At 39.0% G+C, this 24969-nt stretch overlaps 3 protein-coding genes and 1 long non-coding RNA gene across 9 annotated transcripts in view; 1 reads left to right on the forward strand and 3 right to left on the reverse strand.

Annotated features, from left to right (window-relative positions):
* raph1b (Ras association (RalGDS/AF-6) and pleckstrin homology domains 1b) overlaps window positions 1–13616 on the forward strand; it is a 56593-nt gene extending 42977 nt beyond the window's left edge. For all 6 annotated transcript variants that reach the window (XM_082165358.1, XM_082165357.1, XM_082165359.1 and 3 more), the window contains 10 exons: window positions 95–172; window positions 2804–2963; window positions 3073–3194; window positions 3421–3486; window positions 3773–3916; window positions 4414–4524; window positions 6288–6386; window positions 6581–6701; window positions 8677–8819; window positions 9571–13616. In XM_082165358.1, the coding sequence (XP_082021484.1) occupies window positions 95–172; window positions 2804–2963; window positions 3073–3194; window positions 3421–3486; window positions 3773–3916; window positions 4414–4524; window positions 6288–6386; window positions 6581–6701; window positions 8677–8819; window positions 9571–12258 (3732 nt within the window). In that variant the 3' untranslated portion in view covers window positions 12259–13616. The remainder of the gene's footprint in view (window positions 1–94; window positions 173–2803; window positions 2964–3072; window positions 3195–3420; window positions 3487–3772; window positions 3917–4413; window positions 4525–6287; window positions 6387–6580; window positions 6702–8676; window positions 8820–9570) is intronic.
* LOC309495675 overlaps window positions 1–24969 on the reverse strand; it is a 295015-nt gene that overhangs the window by 7949 nt on the left and 262097 nt on the right. The gene's annotated exons all lie outside the window — the stretch shown is intronic.
* Window positions 13414–17906, reverse strand: spp2 (secreted phosphoprotein 2). Its single transcript, XM_082165476.1, has 6 exons — window positions 17747–17906; window positions 17057–17178; window positions 15808–15930; window positions 14589–14702; window positions 14001–14046; window positions 13414–13915 (listed from the first exon to the last, which is right to left on the reverse strand). The coding sequence occupies exons 1-6, from the start codon at window positions 17802–17804 to the stop codon at window positions 13788–13790; spliced, it is 591 nt and encodes a 196-aa protein (XP_082021602.1). The 5' UTR covers window positions 17805–17906; the 3' UTR covers window positions 13414–13787.
* Window positions 18645–24915, reverse strand: alg11 (ALG11 alpha-1,2-mannosyltransferase). The gene is made up of 5 exons (XM_082165016.1): window positions 24800–24915; window positions 24073–24294; window positions 22584–22955; window positions 21408–21985; window positions 18645–20905 (listed from the first exon to the last, which is right to left on the reverse strand). The coding sequence occupies exons 1-5, from the start codon at window positions 24844–24846 to the stop codon at window positions 20622–20624; spliced, it is 1503 nt and encodes a 500-aa protein (XP_082021142.1). The 5' UTR covers window positions 24847–24915; the 3' UTR covers window positions 18645–20621.

Raw genomic sequence — 24969 nt, forward strand, 5'->3', positions numbered from 1 at the left:
AGAAATCCACCTGTCTGATCTCATACCTCAGTAGTGGATGAAAGTAATGCTCTGCGAGTGTTTCTTTGTTAACATGTCATTGTGTCATCCACAGGAGGAGCAGGCTGCCAAAGCGAAGGCTGAGAAAATCCGTGTGGCACTAGAGAAAATTAAAGAAGCCCAGGTGAAAAAGGTACGTCAAAATCACTGTGATTCTCTGAATCCCCCTAAGGGTCAGTAAACCTCCTCTGTGTACTGCATGATGCAGCCCTTCACACGCTCTAGCGGGAGAAACCATAGAACGAATGCACAGTAGAAAATAGGTCACCCATGTGTCTGAGAGACTCTGTCTGCCTAGAATGGAAGATGCACAAACAAGTCCCTCATAGCCGTCGGTGAAGGTTTTACTTCAAATTACATGTTTAAAATTTTTCTTTGTGGGTTTTTTATTGTCGTGTAAACTGTTTTGGGTTTATTTGTAAGAGACAATGTATCCTATTACTCCATTCATCAGAAAAGGGCTGTCAAAATAAATGCCACCAGGCACATACTAATACCAAGTGAATGAATTAGATACAGTACAGTGATTGGGCCTCTTTAGCCAAGACAGATGACTGTTTCCATTCATTATGTGTAAAAAGAAAACTGGCAGCAATGGTGCAGCAAGACGATACAGAATGAGACTGCGTCAAAAACGCTTTCAATAATAAAAGAAAAAAATGTCAATAAGAAATATTTAAAATTCTACTTGAGTCCAAATTTTCATAATGTAATATGTAAATTGTAAAGAAAGAAAAATTAGATTAAGGAAAAAAAATTACTTTTCACTGCATGTAGTATATGTTGAGCACCTGACCAAAGTCTTGAAAAAAATTTATATTCAGTTTAGTCAAAACATAAGTCATATAAACGTGCACTTTAAAAAGTGGTTAATCGGTTAAATTGAACGTGAAAGTTTGTGATTATTCTGCTGAAATTCTGTCGTTTCCTGAAATACATCTGTGTTTCAGTTTGCTACGGTTCTGAGTTTGTACGCAATCATTTCCTTCAATTGAAACATTGCACAAAGTGATAGATTGTTTGTGCTGAGGTCAAAGAATGAGGCAGGCCAGGTCCAGATGTGTGATATAGTGTGAGTCTGCGTGTTTATTTGAACATATGTGTGAGAGGGAAGAGAGCATAAATTAGCAGTGTTTTCTGCTGAGACCAGGTTTGGAAAAGTGCCTCATACTCCCTGATATTCTTATGACTTTCAGGACCTCTGGCAGTGCTGTCTGTTAATGTGCCTATGCAACACTTTCTCTCACTCCCAGCTCTTTGTTCCTCACTCTCTGGAAGAAAGAAAATGGGGTGTGAAATAGAGATGGATGAAAGCCAGTTGTCAATTCTGTTCCCAGTTAGTCTTTATTAAAACCACGTTTCTGAAGATCCACTTCATATTCCAATTCAGTTCATAAATCTTTGCGCGCAGTCAAGTCAACCATTCCAATTTGAACTACATATTTGTAACATACTGTACTAATTATGTTTTCCTTCTATACAATATCCCAACAAGTGCACAAATTTTAGGTGCATGCCATTTGTTTATTTCATTATATTTGAAACATTTGATCTGTTTGATCTTTTTAATCGGATATAAGTGTGTTCCATCATGTTATATCTCTGGAGAAATATTTCACAAGCTATATTAGTTATGATGATATACATGCCTTGAACATATCAATATACTTTGGTTTTGCTCACATTTCTGAATCAAAATCATAATATTTTGATTATAGTGACAATAGAAAGTTGTCACTATGTGTATTTATGTAGTACACACTACAAAAAAAAGATTTGTCAAAACTGATTCAAAGACAGCACCAGAGTAAAGCGTGCTGTAATATTTGTTTCTTATAAAATTCCAAAGTGACCAAAAAAATTATAATTTAAAAGAAACCGGAACTATATTATATTCAGGGTTTGTAATTAAGTTTTTCACTCATCAGTTAATTTATTGGCCATTCAGTACTTCAAAAAGAAATCAGAGTATCAGTCACTGCTTGGATTTAAATATTCATTAATTTGAATTTTTATATATATAATAAAATTATACCCCACCACAAAATTTCATGATGGTAAAATTCCCATGCCCTTTTGGAGTAGTGGTACACAAGAGTCTTGACCATGTCAAATTTGTCAGATGCCTTGGGAGTGAGAAGAGGTTGAAACCGTGACCTTTTAAATTTTGTTTGGCTAATGTTGAAGGCTCCTCTTAGGGAAGGGGCTCTGATGGCCATGGCATGCAGTGATGGAACATAATTTATGAATCATAACCTGCCAAAACCTGATTATATTGTAGTTTATTCAGTGTAGTCATCCTTTGTCTAGACTACAGTTAGCTTGGGGATACACTCTGGCCATTTTGTCAATCAACTTGATCAAACAAACCAAACAACATGAGGTGCATCCTGGAATGATTTTTAAATGGTATTGATGGAGTTGCCATGTTTACAATCCACTTATTGGCTGCTTCTTCCACTATCCTATTCAATTCATCCATTTAAAAAATATAAATTTTTGTAAATATGTTCATACGTAGTTGTTTAATATACTGTATGTTTATCTAAAGCGCTAAAGACAAGCATTTAAACATACGCCTTTAGATAAAAAGGTTTTTAAGCTCATGACAAGCAAAAATTCAGTCAAGTATGTCTAAACGTTTGACTCGTTCTAGTGTATAATCTGTGAAATGTGGCTTACCATGAAAATGTATGTGTAAATATAGTCAATATAAAATATGTACTTGAATGAACGAAACTGGGCTTTCCTTCTTCTTCATCAGCTGGTGATACGTGTACACATGTCGGATGAGAGCTCAAAGACCATGATGGTGGACGAGAGGCAGACAGTCAGGCAGGTGCTGGATAGCCTGCTTGATAAATCTCACTGCGGTTACAGTCCAGACTGGGCCCTGGTCGAGACCATCCCTGAGCTACAGATGGGTGAGGATGCTTGCACATGCTTAGATGACCTGTGAACCTGAGGGACAATATGTAGATTATTATATACTTTATCACTCTCACTCCCTCTTACGTTCTTTCTTTTCCTCAGAGAGAATTTTTGAAGACCATGAGAACCTTGTGGAGAACTTGCTCAACTGGACCAGAGACAGTCAGAACAAACTCATGTTTATTGAGCGGATTGAAAAGTATGCACTTTTCAAAAACCCACAGGTGAAGCTCTATTGTTTGTTCCATATATGCTGGGGGGGGAAATCTGATTAAACATTAGGCATTCTTTCTAAAATATAAATAACTCTTACCAACCCTAGACTTTTGAACATTATGCACACATTCTTACATAAAGTTAGGCTTAAAGTAATAGTAATGAGTTATGATTTTTGTGTGTGTGTGTGGACTGGAGCTTTTATATTCACTTGTTGCATATTGTGTTTCTAAGAACTATTTACTTGGGAGGAAGGAGACCTCTGAGATGGCAGACAGAAACAAGGAGGCACTGCTAGAGGTGAAACATACATTATAATACAACTACATAGTAATATGGCTAAAAATGTAGTTATAATGCAACTGCTTTGTACAAAACATCAGATTTTAATATTGTTCCTTGTTTAAAATGCAAATAAGTACATACACAAGCAGTTAGTGAATGTGTCCCAAAGCCTTCATCACTGTGATGTTAATTTGGAAGTGATAATTGTGATGGCTGACAGAGTTTATATCTGTCTCCATCTGTCAAGATAACATATTTTTTAGAATGCTTAATGATGTTTTTGTATCTTTATGTCTTGAAGGAATGTTTTTGTGGAAGCTCAGTGTCTGTTCCTGAAATAGAGGGAGTGCTGTGGTTGAAGGAGGATGGTAAAAAGTCTTGGAAGAAGCGCTACTTTCTGCTGAGGGCATCTGGCATCTATTTTGTGCCGAAGGGCAAAGCCAAGGTCAGTGTTATTGTGTGTGTTTATTTTTGTTTTATCATATGATTTGGTGTCATGTTCTCTTTAAATGGACATAAAACCTAATGAACTCTTGAGTGGAATTTCCTGTTTATGGATTCACTGAGGATACTCTACACAAACCATATGCTGTTTGTCATCCACTTTGACATCAACCCCTATGTCTTATTTTGTTATATAATTTTAAGTTGAATACGTTAGTTACTCATTATTTTATCACGTCTGTTACAAGCATACAAATGAAACATGGGTTTTGTGTTAGTATCAAATTCTGTGACAGTTAACGATATGCCAGTTAAGATTTGTCCCTGGATAATTTATTCTGCTTTGTTGTATCTGCAGTTTATAGTATTATATTTCTAAATATTTGCTTTTATCATCGCAGTATCCTTCACTGTAAGCTATACAGAATAAACTGTCCAAATTAACAACAGATGTTAATAAATATAAAACAATATTAATGTTTATTTTGAACGCTGTAGGCTTCCAGGGATTTGGTGTGCTTCCTGCAGTTGGACCATGTTAATGTTTATTATGGTCAGGACTACCGAAGCAAGTACAAGGCCCCCACTGACTACTGCCTGGCCCTCAAGGTGTGTGTGTGTGTGTGTGTGTGTGTGTGTGTGTGTGTGTGTGTGTGTGTGTGTGTGTGTGTGTGTGTGTGTGTGTGTGTGTGTGTGTGTGTGTGTGTGTGTGTGTGTGTGTGTGTGTGTGTGTGTGTGTGTGTGTGTGTGTGTGTGTGTGTGTGTGTGTGTGTGTGTGTGTTTGTGTGTGTGTGTGTGTGTGTTTGTGTGTGTGTGTTTGTGTGTGTGTTTTTGTGTGTGCGCGCGCGCGCGAGAGAGAGATGTGATGTGATGTTATGGCTGGCTTGTTATCCTTAAGCTGTTTAAATGGATGAGCTCTTGTTCTTGTCACACTGATCCCAAACTTTTAAAAAGTAGTGCAATATTTGAAAAAAAATCAATATTTTTCATTATATAATTTCATTATAATTTTCATATAATTTATTCAGCAGGGATGCATTGAATTGACCAGACTTGACAATAAAAACATGTACAGTATATTGTTACAGAAGTTTTCTGTTTCAAATAAATGCTGTTCTTTTGAACTTTCTATTAATCAGAAAGTGAAATTGAAAAGCGAACACGCGTTCAAAAGTGATTTCAATACCTTGCATATTGAAGGTGACACTGAAGACTGGAGTTTATGGCTGCTGAAAATTCTGCTTTGCCATCACAGGAATACATTTTAAAATCTATTAAAAATGGAAAACAGTTGCTTTAAATTGTAATAATATTTCACTGTATTACTGTTTTTACTGTATTTTTTATCAAATAAATGCAGCCTTGGTGAGCATAAGCGACTTCTTTCAAAAACTTAAAAAAATCTGACAGACACCAAACTTTTGAATGGAAGTGCATTTCAACAACATCTCAACAAACCTCAGTTGCTAATGAAACAACTCTGTACTCAAACATTTGGTAATAGAGTGGTGTAGGTATGATGTCAGATCTCTGAAGTCTAATGGTGCGTTCAAGTCCTCCTGAGAAGTTCGTACTTACGAGGTGGGAACGATGGCAGGTGTGCTCAAGTCACTTTCGTTGGAGTAAGATGGCAGTGTACTTTATCTTAATTAATTACACAAAAATACAGCAAGATTCTCAAACTCTAGTTCTAGAAAATAAAGAACAAAGAATTAGGCAAACAAATCAAAGCAAACCTGTGCATCAGGTGTGCCTTGCTTTTTTATGTTTTTAATTAATTTATGAACCACTGCAAACTTTATCGTTACATATTACATTGTTATATTATAATGCCATCATATTCTGTGCAGGCAATTAGCTTAATACGCTGTAAATAGAAATGCCTGACAATATCACTGCTAAATACCTTTTAAGTATTGTGGTGTTCCGCCATGTTTCTCACTGACACTTCCCCAACTCGTAAAGATCAGGGCTTAAAGAAAATCCCGAGCTTCCCACTCATATTTACGACATTGTGGTGGCGTTCATGTGCATCTCGTAAATACTATCTTTACGAGATGACTTGAACACACCAAATTTTCCTATGGGGTTTTATAATGGGGTTTTTCAATTTATGAGTAAAATAAAGCTGTTCTACAATGTACATGGAACACACTCACAAACTGTCTTATCTAGTTATTAAAAAACTCATGTTTTCAAAAATGAACATAACTGCTTCAGACTTCCACTAGGGGGCCTCACTGATCCTCCAGTCCAGGCCATAAACCCTTGTTGCTGCCCTCTAGTGGTTATAAGTATTAGCAAGCCAAAGACATTTTTTTGTACCATTGTCCTCTTCATTGTCTTGGTAACATTGTTGATTGTGCCCACAGCACCCTCAGATCCAGAAGAAGTCACAATATATCAAATACCTGTGCTGTGATGATGTCAGAACTCTACACCAATGGGTCAATGGGATTCGTATTGCTAAGGTAATCCCTTTTATTAATGAATTAATGGAATTAATAAAAATCTATGGCCTCTCAACATGCTCTTCTAGAACAAGTTAATATGCCAAATTATTTATACAACTAACATTCTTCTGTATTTGAAAAATAACTTATTGCCAGAGCTTACATTGGAAATTTCTTAAGCCTAATCTCTGCACATTGTGTTTTATGCACAGTATGGGAAGCAATTGTATGTGAACTACCAGGAAGCTATGAAGCGCACTGAAGCTGCCTATGACTGGTCTTCACTCTCCAGCACCAGCATCAAGTCAGGAACAAGCTCAGTCAGTATACCTGGTGAGTAACTTAGACCTACTGTAATCACTAGCTGCATTTTCCATTGCCCTTCACATTGCGCAAATTAAATTGCAAATTGAAAATACGCCTAATGGAAACACGTCAATTTCGCAAAAACTCTCATATATCGCAAATACGTTTTTATGCTCGCATGAGGTGGTTTTTCAGGCAATTTGAAATAGGAATATTTCGCAAAACTGCAATGGAAACAGTTTTTTTTGCATTTACAGGTCACCTGGCGTACGTAAAAGTCGATCACTCTTTAAAGAAGGCGTGGTATGCTTGGACAGATGACGAGACAGAGTTCTTTATTAAACTCATAAAAGACAAAAGACTTAAGGGAATACTGGATTCTAAACAACAACAGAAATGCCACAATTGATCAAGACCTTGAAGCAGATAGAAGTGAGAAACACCCAGAAACACCTCATACGTGACCGCTCCTAAGTATAAAGCCCGGGACACACCAAACCGACGCCAAAGAACGAGCGCTGATGAAAGCCGACTGTTGTCACCTCGCGTCGCCTGCGTCGGGGGGAAAAAGCTGCACTTGAACACACCGAGAGAACTACAGCCGACTGTCAGCTAGAATGCGCGTTCTGCGTGTAAATGAGACATATGATATATATTCGTCATTCAATAAGGGAAACCTACTCTGCAGGCTGCAGATACACAAACCATAAAGGCCTATTTATACTTCTGCGTCGAACTGCCGCCGTAGCTACGTCGTAGGCTGTGTGTAGCGCGCGTACCCTCCGGCGTAGGCTGTGTGTAGCGCGCGTACCCTCCGGCGTACCCTGACGTGCACCTCTCCAAAAAAATAACAACGCGTCAATTCTACGTGGACTCAAGCGCTGTGATTGGTCTGCCAGAACCCCTCCCTCAGGGTTTCACATCCCTAGGTGCGCGTCAACGCGGACAACGACGCAGAAGTATAAATTAAAACCAAAACGTTGCCTATGGCGTATAGGCTCCGGCGTAGGTCCGACGCAGAAGTATAATGAGGCCTTAAGCAGTGCGTGTTTACTGTTTTGAATATCAATCCTGCTAAACACTTTCTTTATTCCACTCTGCTCATGTTAATATTGAAATATTCGCCAAGGAACACTCAGGTAAGATGACGTAACATTAGAACAGCCTTCTATCTGTACTGTTTTGACTTCATTGGTCACTGTTTTGCTATTATTCTCGTGCAGTGACTCGTTCACTAAGCTGAACAGCCAATCAGAGTTCTCTCTCTCACCGACTATGGAGGGATTATTGGGTCAGATTGAAAACTAAAAGTCTAAAACTAAAAGTCTTAAATGAAAACTAAAAGTCTAAATTTGAAACTGAAAGTCGAAGTCGAAAACTAAAAGTCGAAGTCGAAAATGAATTTGGTATTTAGGATTGGGCATTTGGTCATTTACACCGACGGCCCGATGCCGATTCAACATGTCGAATCGGCCGAAAAAAAGCAGACAAGGACCAATTTCAGCCGACTGTGCGGAAACGTCCGGAACATACTGAGAAAACTTAGTCGGTCGATGCACAAAAACTGCCCGACGGCCGTCCGTCGGCTTGGTGTGTCCCGGGCTTAAGGGGCTTTGCTTGCCATTAATGCGTGGATAACACGTGTACGTCTCCTTCGATTAAAATACGACTAGTGCGGTGGCTGCAATATACGTAAACCTTTACCCTTACCAACATACGGTGCCATGATGTTTGGAATGACTTATCGCCAGAGGGGAAAAAATAGACATTTAGAAGATATCGTAAAAGGTTTGCGCAATTCTGTAATGGAAACCAGGCTACTGACTGCTCCTTTTAAAAAAAAATTTTTCGTTTTTTTTTGCATGGTTTTCTACTGAAATTTCTAGAAAGCATTGGCAGTTCTGGAGCATTTCCTTTTTAATGGAATGATAGTGATTTTACTAACTTGCATTACTGTAAGTGTATGAGTTATTGTTAATATTTAATCTGTTTGTGCTTAAAGAGTCACAGTCAAACCACTCTAGCCAGACAGACAGTGGTATGTCCGATGGCACTTCATCCTCCCATGCCCGCTCCCAGAGTGTGGTCAGTTCAATCTTCTCTGAGGCCTGGAAGAGAGGGACTCAGATAGAGGAGAGCACAAAGGTGAGTTCTTCTTTCTCATTTTGTTCTGGAGAGACACATCTTTGCTCTTTACCTGTCACTTTCTTCAATTAATCTATTGATAAAACACTAAGATGAACCAATTATTTAAAGGAAAAGTTTACACAAAGGTGAAAATTCCATCATCATTTGCTCACCTTCATGTCCTAAACTTGTGTGACTTCCTTTCTTTTGTGGAACACAAAAGGATTCTGTAGACTGTGCTGGTCATTTTTCTCCATGCAGTTGCAATAAATTATGTAATAATTGATGCAATTATGCATTCAGTGATATCAAACCCTTAACAAATCGGGGGGGGGGGGGGGGTTCAAAGAGTGCTACTGTGTGGCTTAAGAACAATTGAAATATAGTTCAAGTTGTATGGACCACTCTTATGGTCATTATTGAATCTTCATATCTTTAGTCCTCATTATTTTTAACAGCATGAAAAATCTAAATTTTTCCATTTGTGTTCCAAGGAAGAAAAGGTCATTCAGGTTTGTAACGATGTGAAATCAGGTGCTGAAATATGTAGTGAAATCTTCATTTTTGGGTGACTATTCTTGTGAGCCTGTGCTACCTTGACATTTCAAATGCTTCATTTTTATGACACCCATTTCAGGTTTTAGAGTCTATACTAATGAGCTGATGACCTGAATGAAGTGTATTTGAATAGGGAGATATACAAATATAAGATATACAAATAAGAAATAACACATTATTGATTTTTGTTTATTTGTTGTTTTTGGTTCAGGCAAGACCAGAATCAATCCGTTCTACCCATTCAAGCCATAGCACCCATTCTTCTCATCATGTGCCCCAACAGCAGCATCCACACCTACAGCAACAGCCAAATGCACATTCAATTCCACTGTCACGTGGAAGTGTCCACCAAGCTCCAACACAGGCACCACCCCAAGCAACTCCAGCCCCGCCACCTCCTCCTCCTCCTCCTCCTCCACCACCTCCCCCACCACCTCCTATTTCCAGTATCCCCCACCATGCTACTCCTACCATGTTTGCCAAATACAGTACTATCACTCGCCTGCAGAATGCTTCTCAGGCTATAAGTCACCACAAACCTCAGCCTCAAATCCAGCACCAAGTGCCACCAGTCTCTCCGTTATCCAAACCACAATCAAACAATATTCCACCAGGGGCAAACATCCCACCTCCTCCTCCTCCACCTCCACCTGCCCCAATGCCTCCGCCAGGATCAGCCATGGCTGTTTTGAAGCTTGGTCCACCAGCCCCAGCAGCAGTTGTACAGTCCTCCCCTCTGCCCCCCTCACCACCACCACCTCCTTCTCCAATAATGCCCATGAAGTCACAGCCTCTACCACCTCCTCCTCTCATAAAACCTACGCAGTCACAACCTCTACCACCTCCTCCTCCCATAATGCCCATGCAGTCACAACCTCTACCACCTCATCCTCTCTTAAAACCTACGCAGTCACAGTCTCTACCACCTCCTCCTCTCATAATGCCCATGCAGTCACAACCATTACCACCTCCTCTACCCATAGTGCCAATCCAATCACACCCTTTACCACCTCCTCCACCCCCTATCCAGGCTAATGGCCTTCCCCCTCCTCCACCACTCTCTACAGTCCAGGCACCTTTCAAAACCAATGGACTCAAGCAGGTTCTTGCCCAGAAATTTTCCAATGTAACCCAGGACATATTGCCCCCAGCCAATCAGACCCCTTTTCCCCCACCACCTGCACCTATTCTCCCTCCTCAACAGCATGTTGTTCCAGCTCCAAATCCACCACCTCCACCATGCCCAACACAGCTGCCAATTCAACCAGCAGTTTTACCAAAAACTTTCACTGGTGGATTTCTACCCCAAACAGCACCCAAAACTTCCCATGGCATTTTTCCAGTATCCCCAGTAGCTCCATCACCTCAAGTTCCAGCGCCGCCACCACCACCTCCCCCTCCTCCTCCACCTCCAGCACCATTAAAGAACCAACCCCCACCAACACTACCCAAGCAGCACAGCATCTCCAAGACACTGCCCCTCGCCAGTCAAACCTCATCAGTGCCATCCCTGGTTAAGCAGCTTGCTAGCCAGTTTCCTGTTGCATCTCCTGCTGTGGCCAATCAAGCGGAGAGCCACAAAGCTCCACAGTCCCCACCTGCAGTAAAGGCTAAACCAAAATGGCAGCCTGTAGGTCAAGCCCAGCAGCAACAGCGTTCACCTGAGTTTCCACCACCTCCACCAGAGAGTACCCTTGCTTTTCCTTCTCCACCACCACCTCCTCCTCCTCCAGGTCCCACCCATCCTCCTCCAATGTCAGGCCCTACCCCTCCTCCTCCCCCTCCTCCTCCTCCTCTTCTGATGTCAGGCCATCCCCCTCCCCCTCCTCCTCCCCCTCCTCCTCCTCCTCTTCTGATGTCAGGCCCTCCCCCTCCGCCTCCTCCTCCTCCTCCTCCTCTTCTGATGTCAGGCCCTACCCCTCCTCCTTTTCTGATGTCAGGCCCTACCCCTCCTCCCCCTCCCCCTCCTCCTCCGATGTCAGGCCCTACCCCCCCTCCCCCTCCTCCTCCTCCTCCTCCGATGTCAGGCCCTACCCCTCCTCCTCCTCCTCCCCCTCCCCCTCCTCCTCCTCCTCTGATGTCAGGCTCTCCTATCAGAAAGTCCCCCTCTAGCTCAGCTGCAGGTGTCAAGAAACCTCCACCGACTCCTCAACGCAACCAGTACCAGGAGTCCTGCAGAAACTTGGTGAGCAAGTTTAACCCTAGTTCTGCTTCTTCATCAACATCAACCTCCAGCATCTCACCCTCAAAAGAGTTTTCTACAGGTCCACGCGCACCCCCCAAACCAGGGAAGCTCAATCTGGCAAATCTTCCTTTGGCTTTGCAGAACAAATTTAATCAGAACCGCCAATCAACTGCAGACTTCCCATCCCCTCCACCCCCAGAGAATGAATTCTTCCCTCCTCCCCCACTGGAGTCTGACCTCCCTCCACCACCGCCCCTTCCAGGTGATCCAAATGGTGTGTCTCCAAAAATAGCTGTGGTCAATCCCCAGCCCCAGCCTGCCTGGGGCAAGAGTTCTCTGAAGAAGTCGCAACCTCCAGCATCACTTCGTTGTAACAACACTATTAGAGGGTCTCCACCGCTCTCACCACCTTCCATACAAGGGGGCCCTATTCTGCCATCTTCTCCCAAAGGCACCACGCAACCCAACTTCTTGGAGGACCTTAACAAGACACTGAAACGCAAGTCTTCACGAGTCTTGGGAGACAAAGTGGACCCTGTGGCCACAATGGATGACATGGCTTTGCCACCACCTCCCCCTGAAGTTCTGCATGACCAACAGAGGCACAGTGGGAGTGGCTTCATGTCCGGGAATATCTCAGGCTATGCAACGCTACGGAGAGGGCCGCCTCCAGCCCCACCCAAGCGGGACCACAGCACCAAACTAACAAACTGATACAACTTTAACTTTTCTTGGACACTCTTGCTTGCTAATTTCATGTCTGTCATAGTTGTAGAGGGGAAGCCATCATTTTGTTGATTATGCTCAGCTTGTTCTGTACAAAACGACTCAAGAAGTTTCAGCTTTACTGTGACTTTGTGACAGTGCATCAGTTTCATTTTCAAACAACTGAGTGATTCCACTTCAGCACCTTGGTACTGCATGGAAGACAAAACTGCATAATATAAAATAATCTTATTGATTTTTGGGAAGACGAATGTTTTGAACTTTGGGGTTGGGTGGGATTTTTAATTTTGATTTTATATTCTTTTTATATTATTATTTAATAATCTGAAGAGATTTTGTTATTTTAGACTGCATTTTTTTAAATAATTGGATGGTTATTGTTGTTTGAGGAGTTTTAGATGTATAGGTCGATGTAGACTGTGTGTTTGGTTGGTATATTAGTTCGGCACGACTTTCACCAATTATGTGGCAGATCCAGTGCTCAGTGGATACATCTAGCATCTATTCTGATCACTATTATTCTTTGAGCCACTTTAAGTGCGTTTTAAATGTAATTGTCAAAATTGTAACATGAAGGAGGAGTTGTTCAGGGAGTAGCCTCAATGTCTAGTTCTGTGAGACTGTGGAATGTTTGCTTTTTTTTTTATTAGACCTGTTTAAAATTGAGATATTCTCATTTGCTGCAGTATCTTTGTCTAGGTAAAACAAATGACTGCCTTGCTGTTCCTTGTTAGTCCTTGGTGAACATTCAAGCTGACTTTTACAAATTGTTCACCTATGAAGAGATGGACTTTTAAGTCATGTGACTGAATGACACAGTCATTATTCACATAGATTTATCCTATATCCTGTATTATAACCTGTATTATTGGCTCATGAATACAGCCATGCCTTAAAAAGATTCTAGAACATGCGTATCAAACAACCTATCAAAATATTATCACCTTACAAGAAAATACCATTTTATTACATAAAAGTTACATTTCCCTGTTGGTTTTACCGGTCAAAGGATTCTGGCTGATTTTCCCCATTCAGACATGACATGCAACTTCAGAATCTTACACTAAGTACCAATCTGTAATGACTCTATAAGAGCCACTTGGCAAATGTACAAACAAGTATGCATATTATCTCATGTCCACATTTCATTTTGAAGAATTTGTTTATTGAATGTACTTACAATATCATGAAACTTTTCAGGCTGCTGAGAAGTGACTAAATGAAGTTAATATTAAATTATTATAGTATCCAGTCTTGATCCATTTAAGGTCTATGAACATCATGCTCTGCATATCTCTCTGCAAAATGTGTAATTTAAAATGAAATTATACATATTGATATCCATGCTTCTGTTCTTTTCATTGGGTTTCTTGGGAAGGTTGATGTCAGCAGGTATCTATTAACATTATATAGGTAGCCAGTGGCAATATCCCTAGTACAGTAGTCTTCATTTAGCTTTATATTTGTAGCACCTTAATATTTGTATGAAGAATCTTCATGTGATTTTATTATGCAGGTCAGTGATATGGCAGGTGATTGTTGAAATGGTCGCCACGAACATGGTTGGTTTCCCTGTTGTCGTGATGACCAGCATGAATTGGTGGAGACACATTAATGCTTGGTGATAAAGTTGAATGTGGGCGGTCTACAAATATGACAAGAGCATTATCAACATGGTCACAATACACCAAATATAAAAGTGTAAAAAAAGATTACATAAATTAGTTTACCTCTAGTCCCAAAATGATTTAAATCGTAGTATAATCCTAATCCCCCCTGTTGGTAGAAAGAAGTCATCATCAAATGATTTCACATTGCCCCTCTCAGCAACTTCAGGTTAATCAAATTATTTCATTAATTGATCAGTCATTCAGTCGTGGATTTTTTTAAATGTTGTGTAAATAATTTATATAATCATATTAATATTCAATATATTGAACTATCCTAGACACTTCACAAGTCAATGATTTTATATTTATTTTTTTAAGTAACATTTACTGATGCAAATCCTTCTAGCCCTTCCTGCTTGTTGCCAGTCACAACTCGGAGTGTACACGTTTACCTCACATTAAGTGACATTAGTTCAACCTTGCATTATATAAGAACAAAATGGCTCAGAAAAATGAAAAAATAAATAATAGCCACTTTGCCCTTGATGATAAACATATTTTGTGATATTATTGTTTTCAGTCATGTACATATCTGTTAACATAAAAAAAAACGTGTTTTAGGGTTTCATAGCCCTTTAAAATTCAGCTCATACTGTATCATGCTACTGTTTGCAAGTCCATGGTGAACCACGTTATGTTCACACTCACCTCCTCACTGGACTCCGAGCTCGAGCTCGAGCTGTCTGCCTTTGTGCATCTGAGAGAGATGATGCGACTGAGCTCCTGAGCCACTCGTGCTCTGATATAGCACCCCGCCTCCGACTAAAACACCATGGGAATGGACAAGAATCAAATAAGATTCATTAATTATTGCAAACCATTATACAAAGTCAGTCCAGTCACTACAGATCATTACTTGCTCTTAAAAAAATATTACTGACATCAAACTTTTGAATGATAGTGAATAGGAAATGTCAAATATATAAATATATTGTACATAGATCATAGTTCTTTCACCATTTTCTATAAAATACAATTATTAAATTTGTACATTAAATACAAATATAGGCGCTATTTCATTCTCTTTCACTTTGTTGTGGTTTCTAGATAAAGTGCGTGTGTGTGTGTGTGTGTGTGTGTGTGTGTGTGTGTGTGTGTGTGTGTGTGTGTGTGTGTGTGTGTGTGTGTGTGTGTGTGTGTGTGTGTGTGTGTGTGTGTGTGTGTGTGTGTGTGTGTGTGTGTGTGTGTGTGTGTGTGTGTGTGTGTGTGTGTGATTATGATGGGTAAATTTATATTGAAAATTACAACCACTCACAGCAGTTATACAAACTATTTACATATTGCATCCTGTTTTCTACCACAATTCAAGTTCAGCCACTGAATTGGAATCAAAAAGGAGTGGGGTGCATCTCAATCAGCTCCCTAGTTCAGTAGTCAGGGCACTTATCAGGGAGTCGGCCATTTTGAGAGCTGTCTCAATCGCAAAATCCTAGCAGTGCACTGAAACTTTTGCTCTCTAAATAGTCCCACAATTCAAAGGGAAAAGTCCACAATTCCCCTAACGGAAGTTCTTAAGTCATGTTGCCGGAAATAGAGTAGCCTAATCAGTGTCCAAATGTGTAGTGAGCCAGGATCCTTACTGCAGTGCCGAATTCATGTACACGAGAATACTGATTCATGAGGAAGCTAGGGAGCTGACTGAGAGATTAAATTGCCTCTGTCAATTCAGTTTTGAATGGTGTACAGCCCTGGTACAATTGCACTGAGACTAACTATGCCATTAGAGACACCAGCTGTTCTGACACAATATAAAGATACAAATAAGAGCACTAACTGCCTTCAAGTTTCATAAACACCAGTTATCTATAGGCCAACCCAGACCTCAATCATGTCAATCATCACATAATATTAATGTGAAATAACTTACCACAAAAAAACCTTTGCGGTACATGCAGCCCTGAGGGTCGGCCGCAGAGGTCTTCTGGCACTCTGTCTCCCTAATGCCAAACCTTAGATGCAGATCATATGTGTCCATTCCCAGAGGAACAATCTTAAAATGAATAAAAGAAAATGGTCAACAGTTAGTTATCACAGTACAATCACTGACAATATGAAAGCTAGTATTCGCTGCTAATGATATTTTTGGTTTTGTTGCCTATAGCTTTTTTTAACTATTCATCTTGTTGTATTTCTCTTACCATCCCTCAATCTGAGGGCTTTTCACACTGCTTAACCCTGGGTTATTGTTGTTCTAGCCCCCACTTTTAAAGTCACCATGAAGTTTTCTTCTTCTTCTTTTTTTAGTATGGAATATTGCAGTATTCATTATAAATTATTTATCCATGCATATCTTTTTCTATGTGCCCTCGTAATCTTTAATCAAAATAAATTCCCCTCCCTCTTACTGCGTCATCTTGTCTCTTAGGGCAGAGCAACCTGTCCCTCACATGAGATCACATTAATGATCCAATCACGATCCAATCACATCCCGATGGACAAAATCAAGTCACATCATAACTTCAGTTTTTTTGCCGACTTTATAGCCGGGTAGAGGAACGTTCCTTGTAATTTAGAGGCAGGGTTATCACCGTTTTTTACCCAAGTATGAAACCCTGTTCCGGAGCAGGGTTAATTAGCACCACTCTTGCGGTGTTAACCCCACATTGTAGAGCCACAACATGTACAGTGTGAAATTATGCAGTATTAGAACGTTATGACTTGATGCTAACACCCAATCGCGTGCCTATATTCATGTGCTAGTCACAGAAACACCTCATGTTGTATAAATAGTACGTTTCAGTATTTGAGGGGGAAATTTCAAATGGTCAACTCAACTGAAGAGACTATTTCATTCTTACCTTTATAGTCGAAAAGTAGTTGATTCATCCAATCAATGTCTCACTGACACGCAAATAAGAACATTAACCCAGGGTTTAGGAATGTACTGTGTGAAAAGTCAGCTTATTAAGACATGATTAATTGTTAACCCTGGGTAAATTTTGAGCAATGTGAAACGTGAAGCAAGATCAAGATAACCCAAGATTCCGTTTACACAGGGTTTAGAAGAACCCAGGGTTAACTATGTCAAGTGTGAAAATCCCATGATGACTAGATCCTATAGTCACCCTACACCAGTTTTGCCAGATAAAACCGTTTTTGTAAGAGCGTGTACTGACCCTCTTCACAGACGCCTTGGAGACTCTGTAGAGGTGATTCCTGGCATAACGTGCATTGATCTGATTGAGGGCCATCTGTAGAGCATCATCTGCTTTAGAGCTGAGCTCAAACAGAGGAAGGCCTATGGTTGCACCACAGATGTCATGTTACTCATTTAGAAATTTACAAGTATAGTCCCAAACAATTACTTTTAGGCTTTAAAGTTAAACATTAAATGATTTCAAAGATTAAACGTTTTATTAATAAAAACAAAGTACCCTGATAGCACACGTACATCACAGAGACGTTTATTTGATGTGTGAATTTACATATTGTTTAGAGTGTTTGCTCATCTGCAATACAATTTCCTGACAGATATCAAATAAACGATTAGAAGATGCCTTTAAGATGTTTATGATTTAGAATGTATGTAAAGCTGACATCTTAAAGACGTCTATCAGATGTTAATAAACAGCAGATGTTTTCCAGATGAAGTGATCTTTAACAGACATCTTGCAGGCGTACGTGTGCTATATGGGTAGTTTTAACTGTTGACTTAGATTTCAGCAATGCAAAGTACAATATCTGCCTATCTTTTTCTATTGTTAATCAAATACTATACTAACATGTTAGTCTTACCAGATATCATAAGATAATTATTCTTTATGTCTTACCAGTCAAGTGATGCAAATGATGCATGTCACACTCACCTAAACCTCCAAAAACTTGCAGGAGCAGATACAGAAAAACACAGCACTTCATTTTCATCTGTCAGTCAGACTGGACGCTCTTACCACCAAACAGTCGCGTTTTTAACTGGTATGGCTTTTAGACCTCCTCCTCCTTTCCTAGTACAAGGCGTTGTTTAATTTGGCATCACTCTCCTGTCCGTGCACATCTGGATAAAGAGGAACTTTATCATACAGACTCAATGCTTGTTTTACCCAGAATATGTTCTGATAATCTGATAAAAAAAAAAATGAATGTGTACAATTAACTGTAAAGATGTTGGACATTTGAATGCAATGTACTTGAAAAGCAGTTTAAATTACACAGTGCTACTGTAATGTAAATGATTTCATAGTAAATTTATCGTTTATTAATTCATTTATAATGTATTAAGTGACAATTATATTTAAATGCATAAAACTACTTTAAAATGCTATAAAAAATCGTTTTTCTGGGTAAAAATATGAGTCACCTTATAATTTACAGTAATGCAACGTTACAGACGTTTCTGCATGATGGATATATTTTATTTAAATAGTTGATTCTTGTTTATTTATTTTATTATTATGCTTTTCAGTATTATGCATATAGATTGGTTTATATTCTGTGATATGTTTGACATTGCAAGAAACACATTTCTGTTACACTTCTTTCTAAACAATAACTAAAACTGCTGATTTGCCCCCTACTCTTGGAAAAGTGAAATGCAATAGATTATTGCAAAGTAACCATAGCAGGCCTCTTGTGATCACAGTCTGACTTTTCACAGTTGCCTTTCTATTTTGTAGGTCAAAGGGGAGCTGAACAGAGGAGTGTCCAGTTCATCCATAACGCTGTCTAGAGGACTATGTGGCTAGTAAATAATTACAGACAAGAACATACTGGGGAGTGAGAAATTGAAGATTTAATGATGCATGAGATCAAGATATTTTCTTGACAGTGAAATGAGCAGAATGATGAACAGCGAACAGATGTCTAATTTTGTCATAAGCCAGAATGAAATCTGCTTTCTTAACAATTAGTAGTTTCGAACTCCTATTATCAAGAGACGAAGAGAAATGGTCAGTGAAGGCTTGACAAGTTAATTTGGTGATAGATCAGGTTCATGAATCATCAAATATGTTACAGCTTACTTTAAAAAAACATCCAACCCTGATAAATATGAATAAAAGTCCATTTCTGTGAAGGCACTGACCTTACAGTCTGTCAAACAACATTTTTGAACTTTTACACAGTTATTGTTCAGGAATAATGAAACTTATGTTCAAAGTTCATTTTGCCACAGTTTGTGACACCATGTCCCAATAATGAAGGTGTTGCTAAACTATATGTGTAGTTACAATGGAATTTGTCATTAACAGCTTATTATAGAATTAGGAAACAGCAAAAATGTAAAAGGCAGAAATATCAAGCTATTGCTTTGGCCAAAGATTGCAATTAAAAAATGATATAATAAATATTAAATTATAAATTAAAATCATACATTGGTAACACTTTATTTTGATGGTCCCTTTTCACTTTAAATAACTTTGCAACTACATGTCAACTCTCATTAGAGTATTAGTGGACTGTCTGCACTTCCCCTGATTTTTGAAAAATCCCCTTGTTGCTTGAAGCATTCTTACATTTTTAATCACTGATGTTCAGGTGTTAGTAAAAACTGTCTCCATTTTCTCACTGGTTTCTATTGTGCTACTCCAGTGGTGATTACCAGAAAATATTGGGTTTATAAGTGTTAATTCTCTGTAATGTTTAATACAGATATACTAAACGCTATGTAGTTAAACAACGATTTCTTCCTACGAGTCAGTATCAATATTCATCAACCAATTGTCAAATACATTTCAATAGAGCATAATCAACTTTAAAACATGAGATGAATCAGATTACTGCAGGTGGATGAGGCGTCTTTATCATGAGAAACCTTCCTAAACCTAAATATGAATTATCTAGAGGAACATTCAGATTTTAAAAGCTAAAGAATTCTGTTTAAATACTCTCAGTTCCCTCCTCCTGTCCCTGGGTACTATGCCCTGTTGAATTTGGCCCCTCTCGGTCGCTTTCCTATCTAGTCTAGCCAGACACACACTGTTTACCTTACCCAGAATCTGTGCTCCTGGGATGCCTTTTCTGTATAGCAGTTATATTGTAAAAAGAATTCTTATTTGTTACAGGAGGTTGGACAGCTGCATGTGACAATGCTAAGAATTGATCACAGCTGTCCAATGTGTATTAACAGAAATATTGCTACTAAAAATGATGTGGGAAAACATCTTGTTATATTTCCAGACCACCATTCATATATCATTTATTGTAAGAAAAGATCAATCAACATAAAGCTAGTATAATGTTTCATCCTTCCAAGAGAAATATCACATTTTTGAACTCTTATTTGTAACTCTCTGAAACCTGTTACAACAAAACAAAACAAACCTATTGCAATTATAAAGAAACAAAATATTGATCATATATAATGTACATAAAACAGATTAGACAAAACAGCATGCGTTTTAAATTAAAACTAAATCAGCAGCTTTCTGTTCATCTGCAGTGTGTAACTCTTTCATTCAATGTCACTCTTGCCTTTAAGCTAGCAGAAGGTGGCATCTCACCAGAACCAGCTTTTCCCATGATGCATCCCTTACTTTAGGGATGTTTTTTAAATAAAGAGCAAATGTTCACAAGACAGGTCAGTATGAATTGCTCACTTCTGCTCTAGACATGGAATGATTCATAGTCAGCACTATGGGGCCAGCACAAGCTTGTGAACTAGACTGAACTATATCGGGCTGATTCACTATAGTCCGTCAGGATAGAGACACGGTGAGAGTACCATGACCTCCTCCTCCATCGCTCTCATAGTCTCAGTGTTGACATTAGAGGCTCCACGGCTGCAAGAAATGAACCTTCAAACTCCTGGTCTGAGAAGCGGGTGACGGACAGACGGGCCCGGTGTCGGATCTCTAACCGAGCCGCAGGAGTCATAGAAAGGATTCGTTCCATGGCGTCTGCATAGGTGTCTTCATCATCTGCCAGGAAGCCGGTTGGACCGCCATCATAGGGAACTACAATGTCCAACTTCGGACCACCGGATTTGTGAGCCAGAATGATTGTTCCTGCAGCCATACACTCCACTACACCTGCGGAGAAGATGAGTGTTCTCAGTGTAACAGTTATGTAAATGCATTACTGTAAAGAAACTATGCTTCTCGCTTTTAACATTAGTTAATGCATTATCTCACATTAACTAACACTGAAACGTATATTAACCGTGTTAACGTTAGTTAATAAAAATGTTCATGTAACTAATGTTGACAGATACAACTTTTTACCTTAAAAATGTCTTAGTGAATGTTGAGATTAACATTAACTAAGATTACGAAATGCAGTAAAACTTTTGTTCATTATTAGTTCATGTTAACTAATAATGCTAACAAATGAAACCTTGAAAAGCGTTACAAAAATAGTTTCATAATAAATGTAATATCTGGTTGAAAATTTAAATATATGTACATTTAATAGACTTATACATTTTACTTACACTTATACAAACATTGATTATTTAGTTACTTGTTCCACAAAGTACATCTATCTATTGTTTTGAGAAAGAACTTGTTGAGAGCATGATATTTGTTATCTTACCAATACCGAAATGTTCATTCCACATTGTGTGCAACCCAATCGTGGCATCTGTTAAATCTTTCTTCAGTTCCTCAAACGGGATATTAAGTTTAAACTCCACCCTATCTGCTATGCCCAGCTCCTGACACAATCCCCTCAGCATCAGAACTCGGTCTTCATCTTCCTGGTTACGACATCCACCAATCAACACCAGCTTCACGATCTCTCGACCCGCAGGCTCCGCCCCCTTCCTGTCCAGAAGTTTTCTAAAAGCCCTGATCTGCAGCTGATGGTCTTTTTCAGGCCGGAACTGACCCACCGAGACCACACAGTGACACTTCTTGGCTTCTTTCTCTTCATCCTCTTCTCCAATAGGGATGTCCAGGAAGGCCCGAACGTCACATGGTGGGTAGACCACATTCGTGCGGTTAGGAGCGCGCCACAGAGCCAGAATGTGACCTAATGTCCAGGTGGAATTTACCATGACCACTTCACTACAGGAGCCGGCTAGACCGTACAGCAGTGCGAAGACACAGTAGTAAATCACTTTGATGGCACTCAGTACAGGGTTACTGGAGATGTAGTCAGCATTATTGAACCTAGAATGCACAAATGTAATTGCAAATTTATATAAGCCAATAATATACACTATCAATCAAAAGAAAAAAAGTCTCTTCTACCCACCATGGCTGCATTTATTTGATCAAAAATACAGTAAAACAGTAATATTGTGAAATAACAAACAATTTACATGACTGTTCAAGTCGTTCGTAATTTACTGGATAAGGATTAAGGATAATGATTTTTATTTTTTGTACCACAATTTCAAACCAATAAAATATTTTAGAGCTTTAGCATAATTATTAAAAAAAATATATAATTATTTTAAAAATGGGCATGGAATTTTAAGATTTTATTTGCATAGCTTTTCCAGGTCTAGAATCACACTTTGAAAATTAGGCTTCCTTTTAATACTTATTTTAAATGAAAAAAATATATAAGTTGTAAGTTGAGGTTCAGAACTACTGCACTAATTCATAATACAAAAAAATAAGTTCATTAACAATGCAAATAGGGTCATTTTTGAACTAGCATAAGGTCATAATGGAGTTCTTTTAACCCCAACATCAGCCAAGTTTTGAATCATTAAAAATTCAACTGTGGAATCACTTAAATTCAGTAACATTAATGACTAACCTTGGGTTTCTTTCTCGAACCACAGACAGCATATCAGTGCTGATGGTTGGGTAGTGCACATAGCTTCCCACATGACATCCACCCAGATAACGGAACACAGGTAAGGTGAAGGCATAGCCCATTGAGTCGATGTAGATGTCTGGAACAAACTCAGTCAATGCCTCCCACCCCAGGAAGATGGAGCCCACGCTCTGCCCCAGAAGGGTGAAGTGTGGGTAGAGTTTTGACTCCACCAGGAGACGATGTTTCAAGAAGACAAACTTAACAGCTCGGGGGAGTCTGATGTTGAAGCGCCGCCGTGCTCCATCTAAAATCTCTTCTGCTGTCACGCCCTGATCACCTGTGTAGACCACGAAGGAAACATCTGGGTACCTATGTGAATATACGGGAATAAAAAAGGTATGAATCCTGAAATCATGAGTAGTCTTTCATTATGTAATAAGCTGCTGCTAAAGCCCAGCCATGTTGATCCAAAAAAACAATCACAGTGATCTAGAAATTATTTCATAAATTAATGATATACATTTAATTTAATTGTAATACTTGAAAGACTTTTATCGCTACACTATTATCCTTTCAATGTCATCCAGGATAACAGACATTCTAGGGCAGGTTTCATCCTGATTAATTATGATGACAAATTACAGAAAGTTTATTCTGAAGAAAGTTCAATTTCATTCTGCCGGTCCAGAAAAGTTAGTTATTTTAACAATGTCTTTACTAACTTTTCTGGACCGGCAGAATGAAATTGCCTAGAATCCTATGAAGGAGTCAGACAGCTCTCAGATTTCATCAAAAATATCTTAATTTGTGTTCCGAAGATGAACAAAAGTCTATGGGATTGGAACAACATGAGGGTGAGTGATTACTGACAGAAGTTTCATTTTTGGGTGAACTAACCCTTTAGGCTCTGTTCAGAATTTTTGCTCCTTTTTTTTTTTGGAACCAAATACACTGTGGTGCAAGTTTCCTTTCCACGTCACGTACAGGACATCATTAAATTATGTTTTATATTTCACTTGAAATACGATATTAAGTTGAATTTAAGTGCATAAACGTCATGTTTTTTGAAAGTGGTGGTATAGTTTTCCATGGACAACCAACTAATGGGCCGGTTTAAAAGATCCATATTATGTTGAGAACACTGCAGTCATACATGATCATTCTAAGACTTTACAAGAAATCGTCTGAATAATTACCATCCTTAGCTTTTGATCTGGTAGAAGTTATCATCATCATATGGAATTACTATAAATATGTAATTCTGTATGACATTTTCAATGACTAAATTCAAACAACCATACAATAAAATGTGTAACTAAAAAATAGAATACAAGCTTAAAAATATAACAGTTTCAATATAGTTAACAAATATTTAAATTATAGCTTTAGTGCTTTTTTTTTTTGTGCTTCCACTCCTTATTCGTCACTGACCCATAAATGCCTGGTCAAATAAATGGCCCACTCTAAAAGAGCTGATATAGCTGACCTGTTTTGAAGAGCACGTAAAGCACACCACAGCACCCTCTCTCCTCCTCCTCCCGCATTGCAGTATGGGTGGAAGAAGGCCACGGCAGGCCGGCCATCCTGAGCTCTCCTGGTCTTCCTCTTCATCTGCAGCCAGGCTCTCACCCCCATGATGAAGAGGAAGAGGATGGCTGTCAGGACAAGACTCAGATAGAAGCATGGTAACAGCAGTGTCCACAATAACCTGTGGAAGGCAAAAGTCACATATACAATAATCCATCTTTCCCAGTAATAGCAATTGGCATACAAAAGGTTTCCTAATAAAAAGTTAGTGCATAGACATGATCACAAAACTAATTCTAACGAATTATGTTATAGATTTCCTATACATCCTCTAACATAATTTGTACTGATTAATAAGCCACTTGTTATGGGCTGAACAATTTGGGATTTTTATTATTATTATTATTATTATCATCATATAAATATGGGTGATCAAACTTGGGTTTAAAGTGACTTTAAAGTGAAGTATTGCAATTATACGAAACTACAGATTAGCATCCACCACTGTGTTTTAATGTTTCAAAAATACATATAAATGTATCCATCCATTCATTCTAAACAGAAAATAAACCGACAAAGATAATTTTGATATACATTCGTACTGTAACAGCAGCTCGCTGGATTTCACTTATTCGACACAAGCTTGCACAATCTATAAAAATGAATAAATACTTTAAAATGATTACCTGATTAAATCGCACAGACAGAGAGACAGGTGATCGTGCGCTGACATCTTTACCAAAATGACAACACATCACTCGTCAGAACCCGGAAATGCTTACCACTGGTCGGCTGTTGTTTTTCACTTTTTCGGTGTTTAATTGCGGTTGTTAAACTGCTTTTCTGCCACCTACTG

This window comes from Leuciscus leuciscus (assembly GCF_965113295.1).
Source record: "Leuciscus leuciscus genome assembly, chromosome: 3".
Classification (NCBI taxonomy): domain Eukaryota; kingdom Metazoa; phylum Chordata; class Actinopteri; order Cypriniformes; family Leuciscidae; genus Leuciscus; species Leuciscus leuciscus.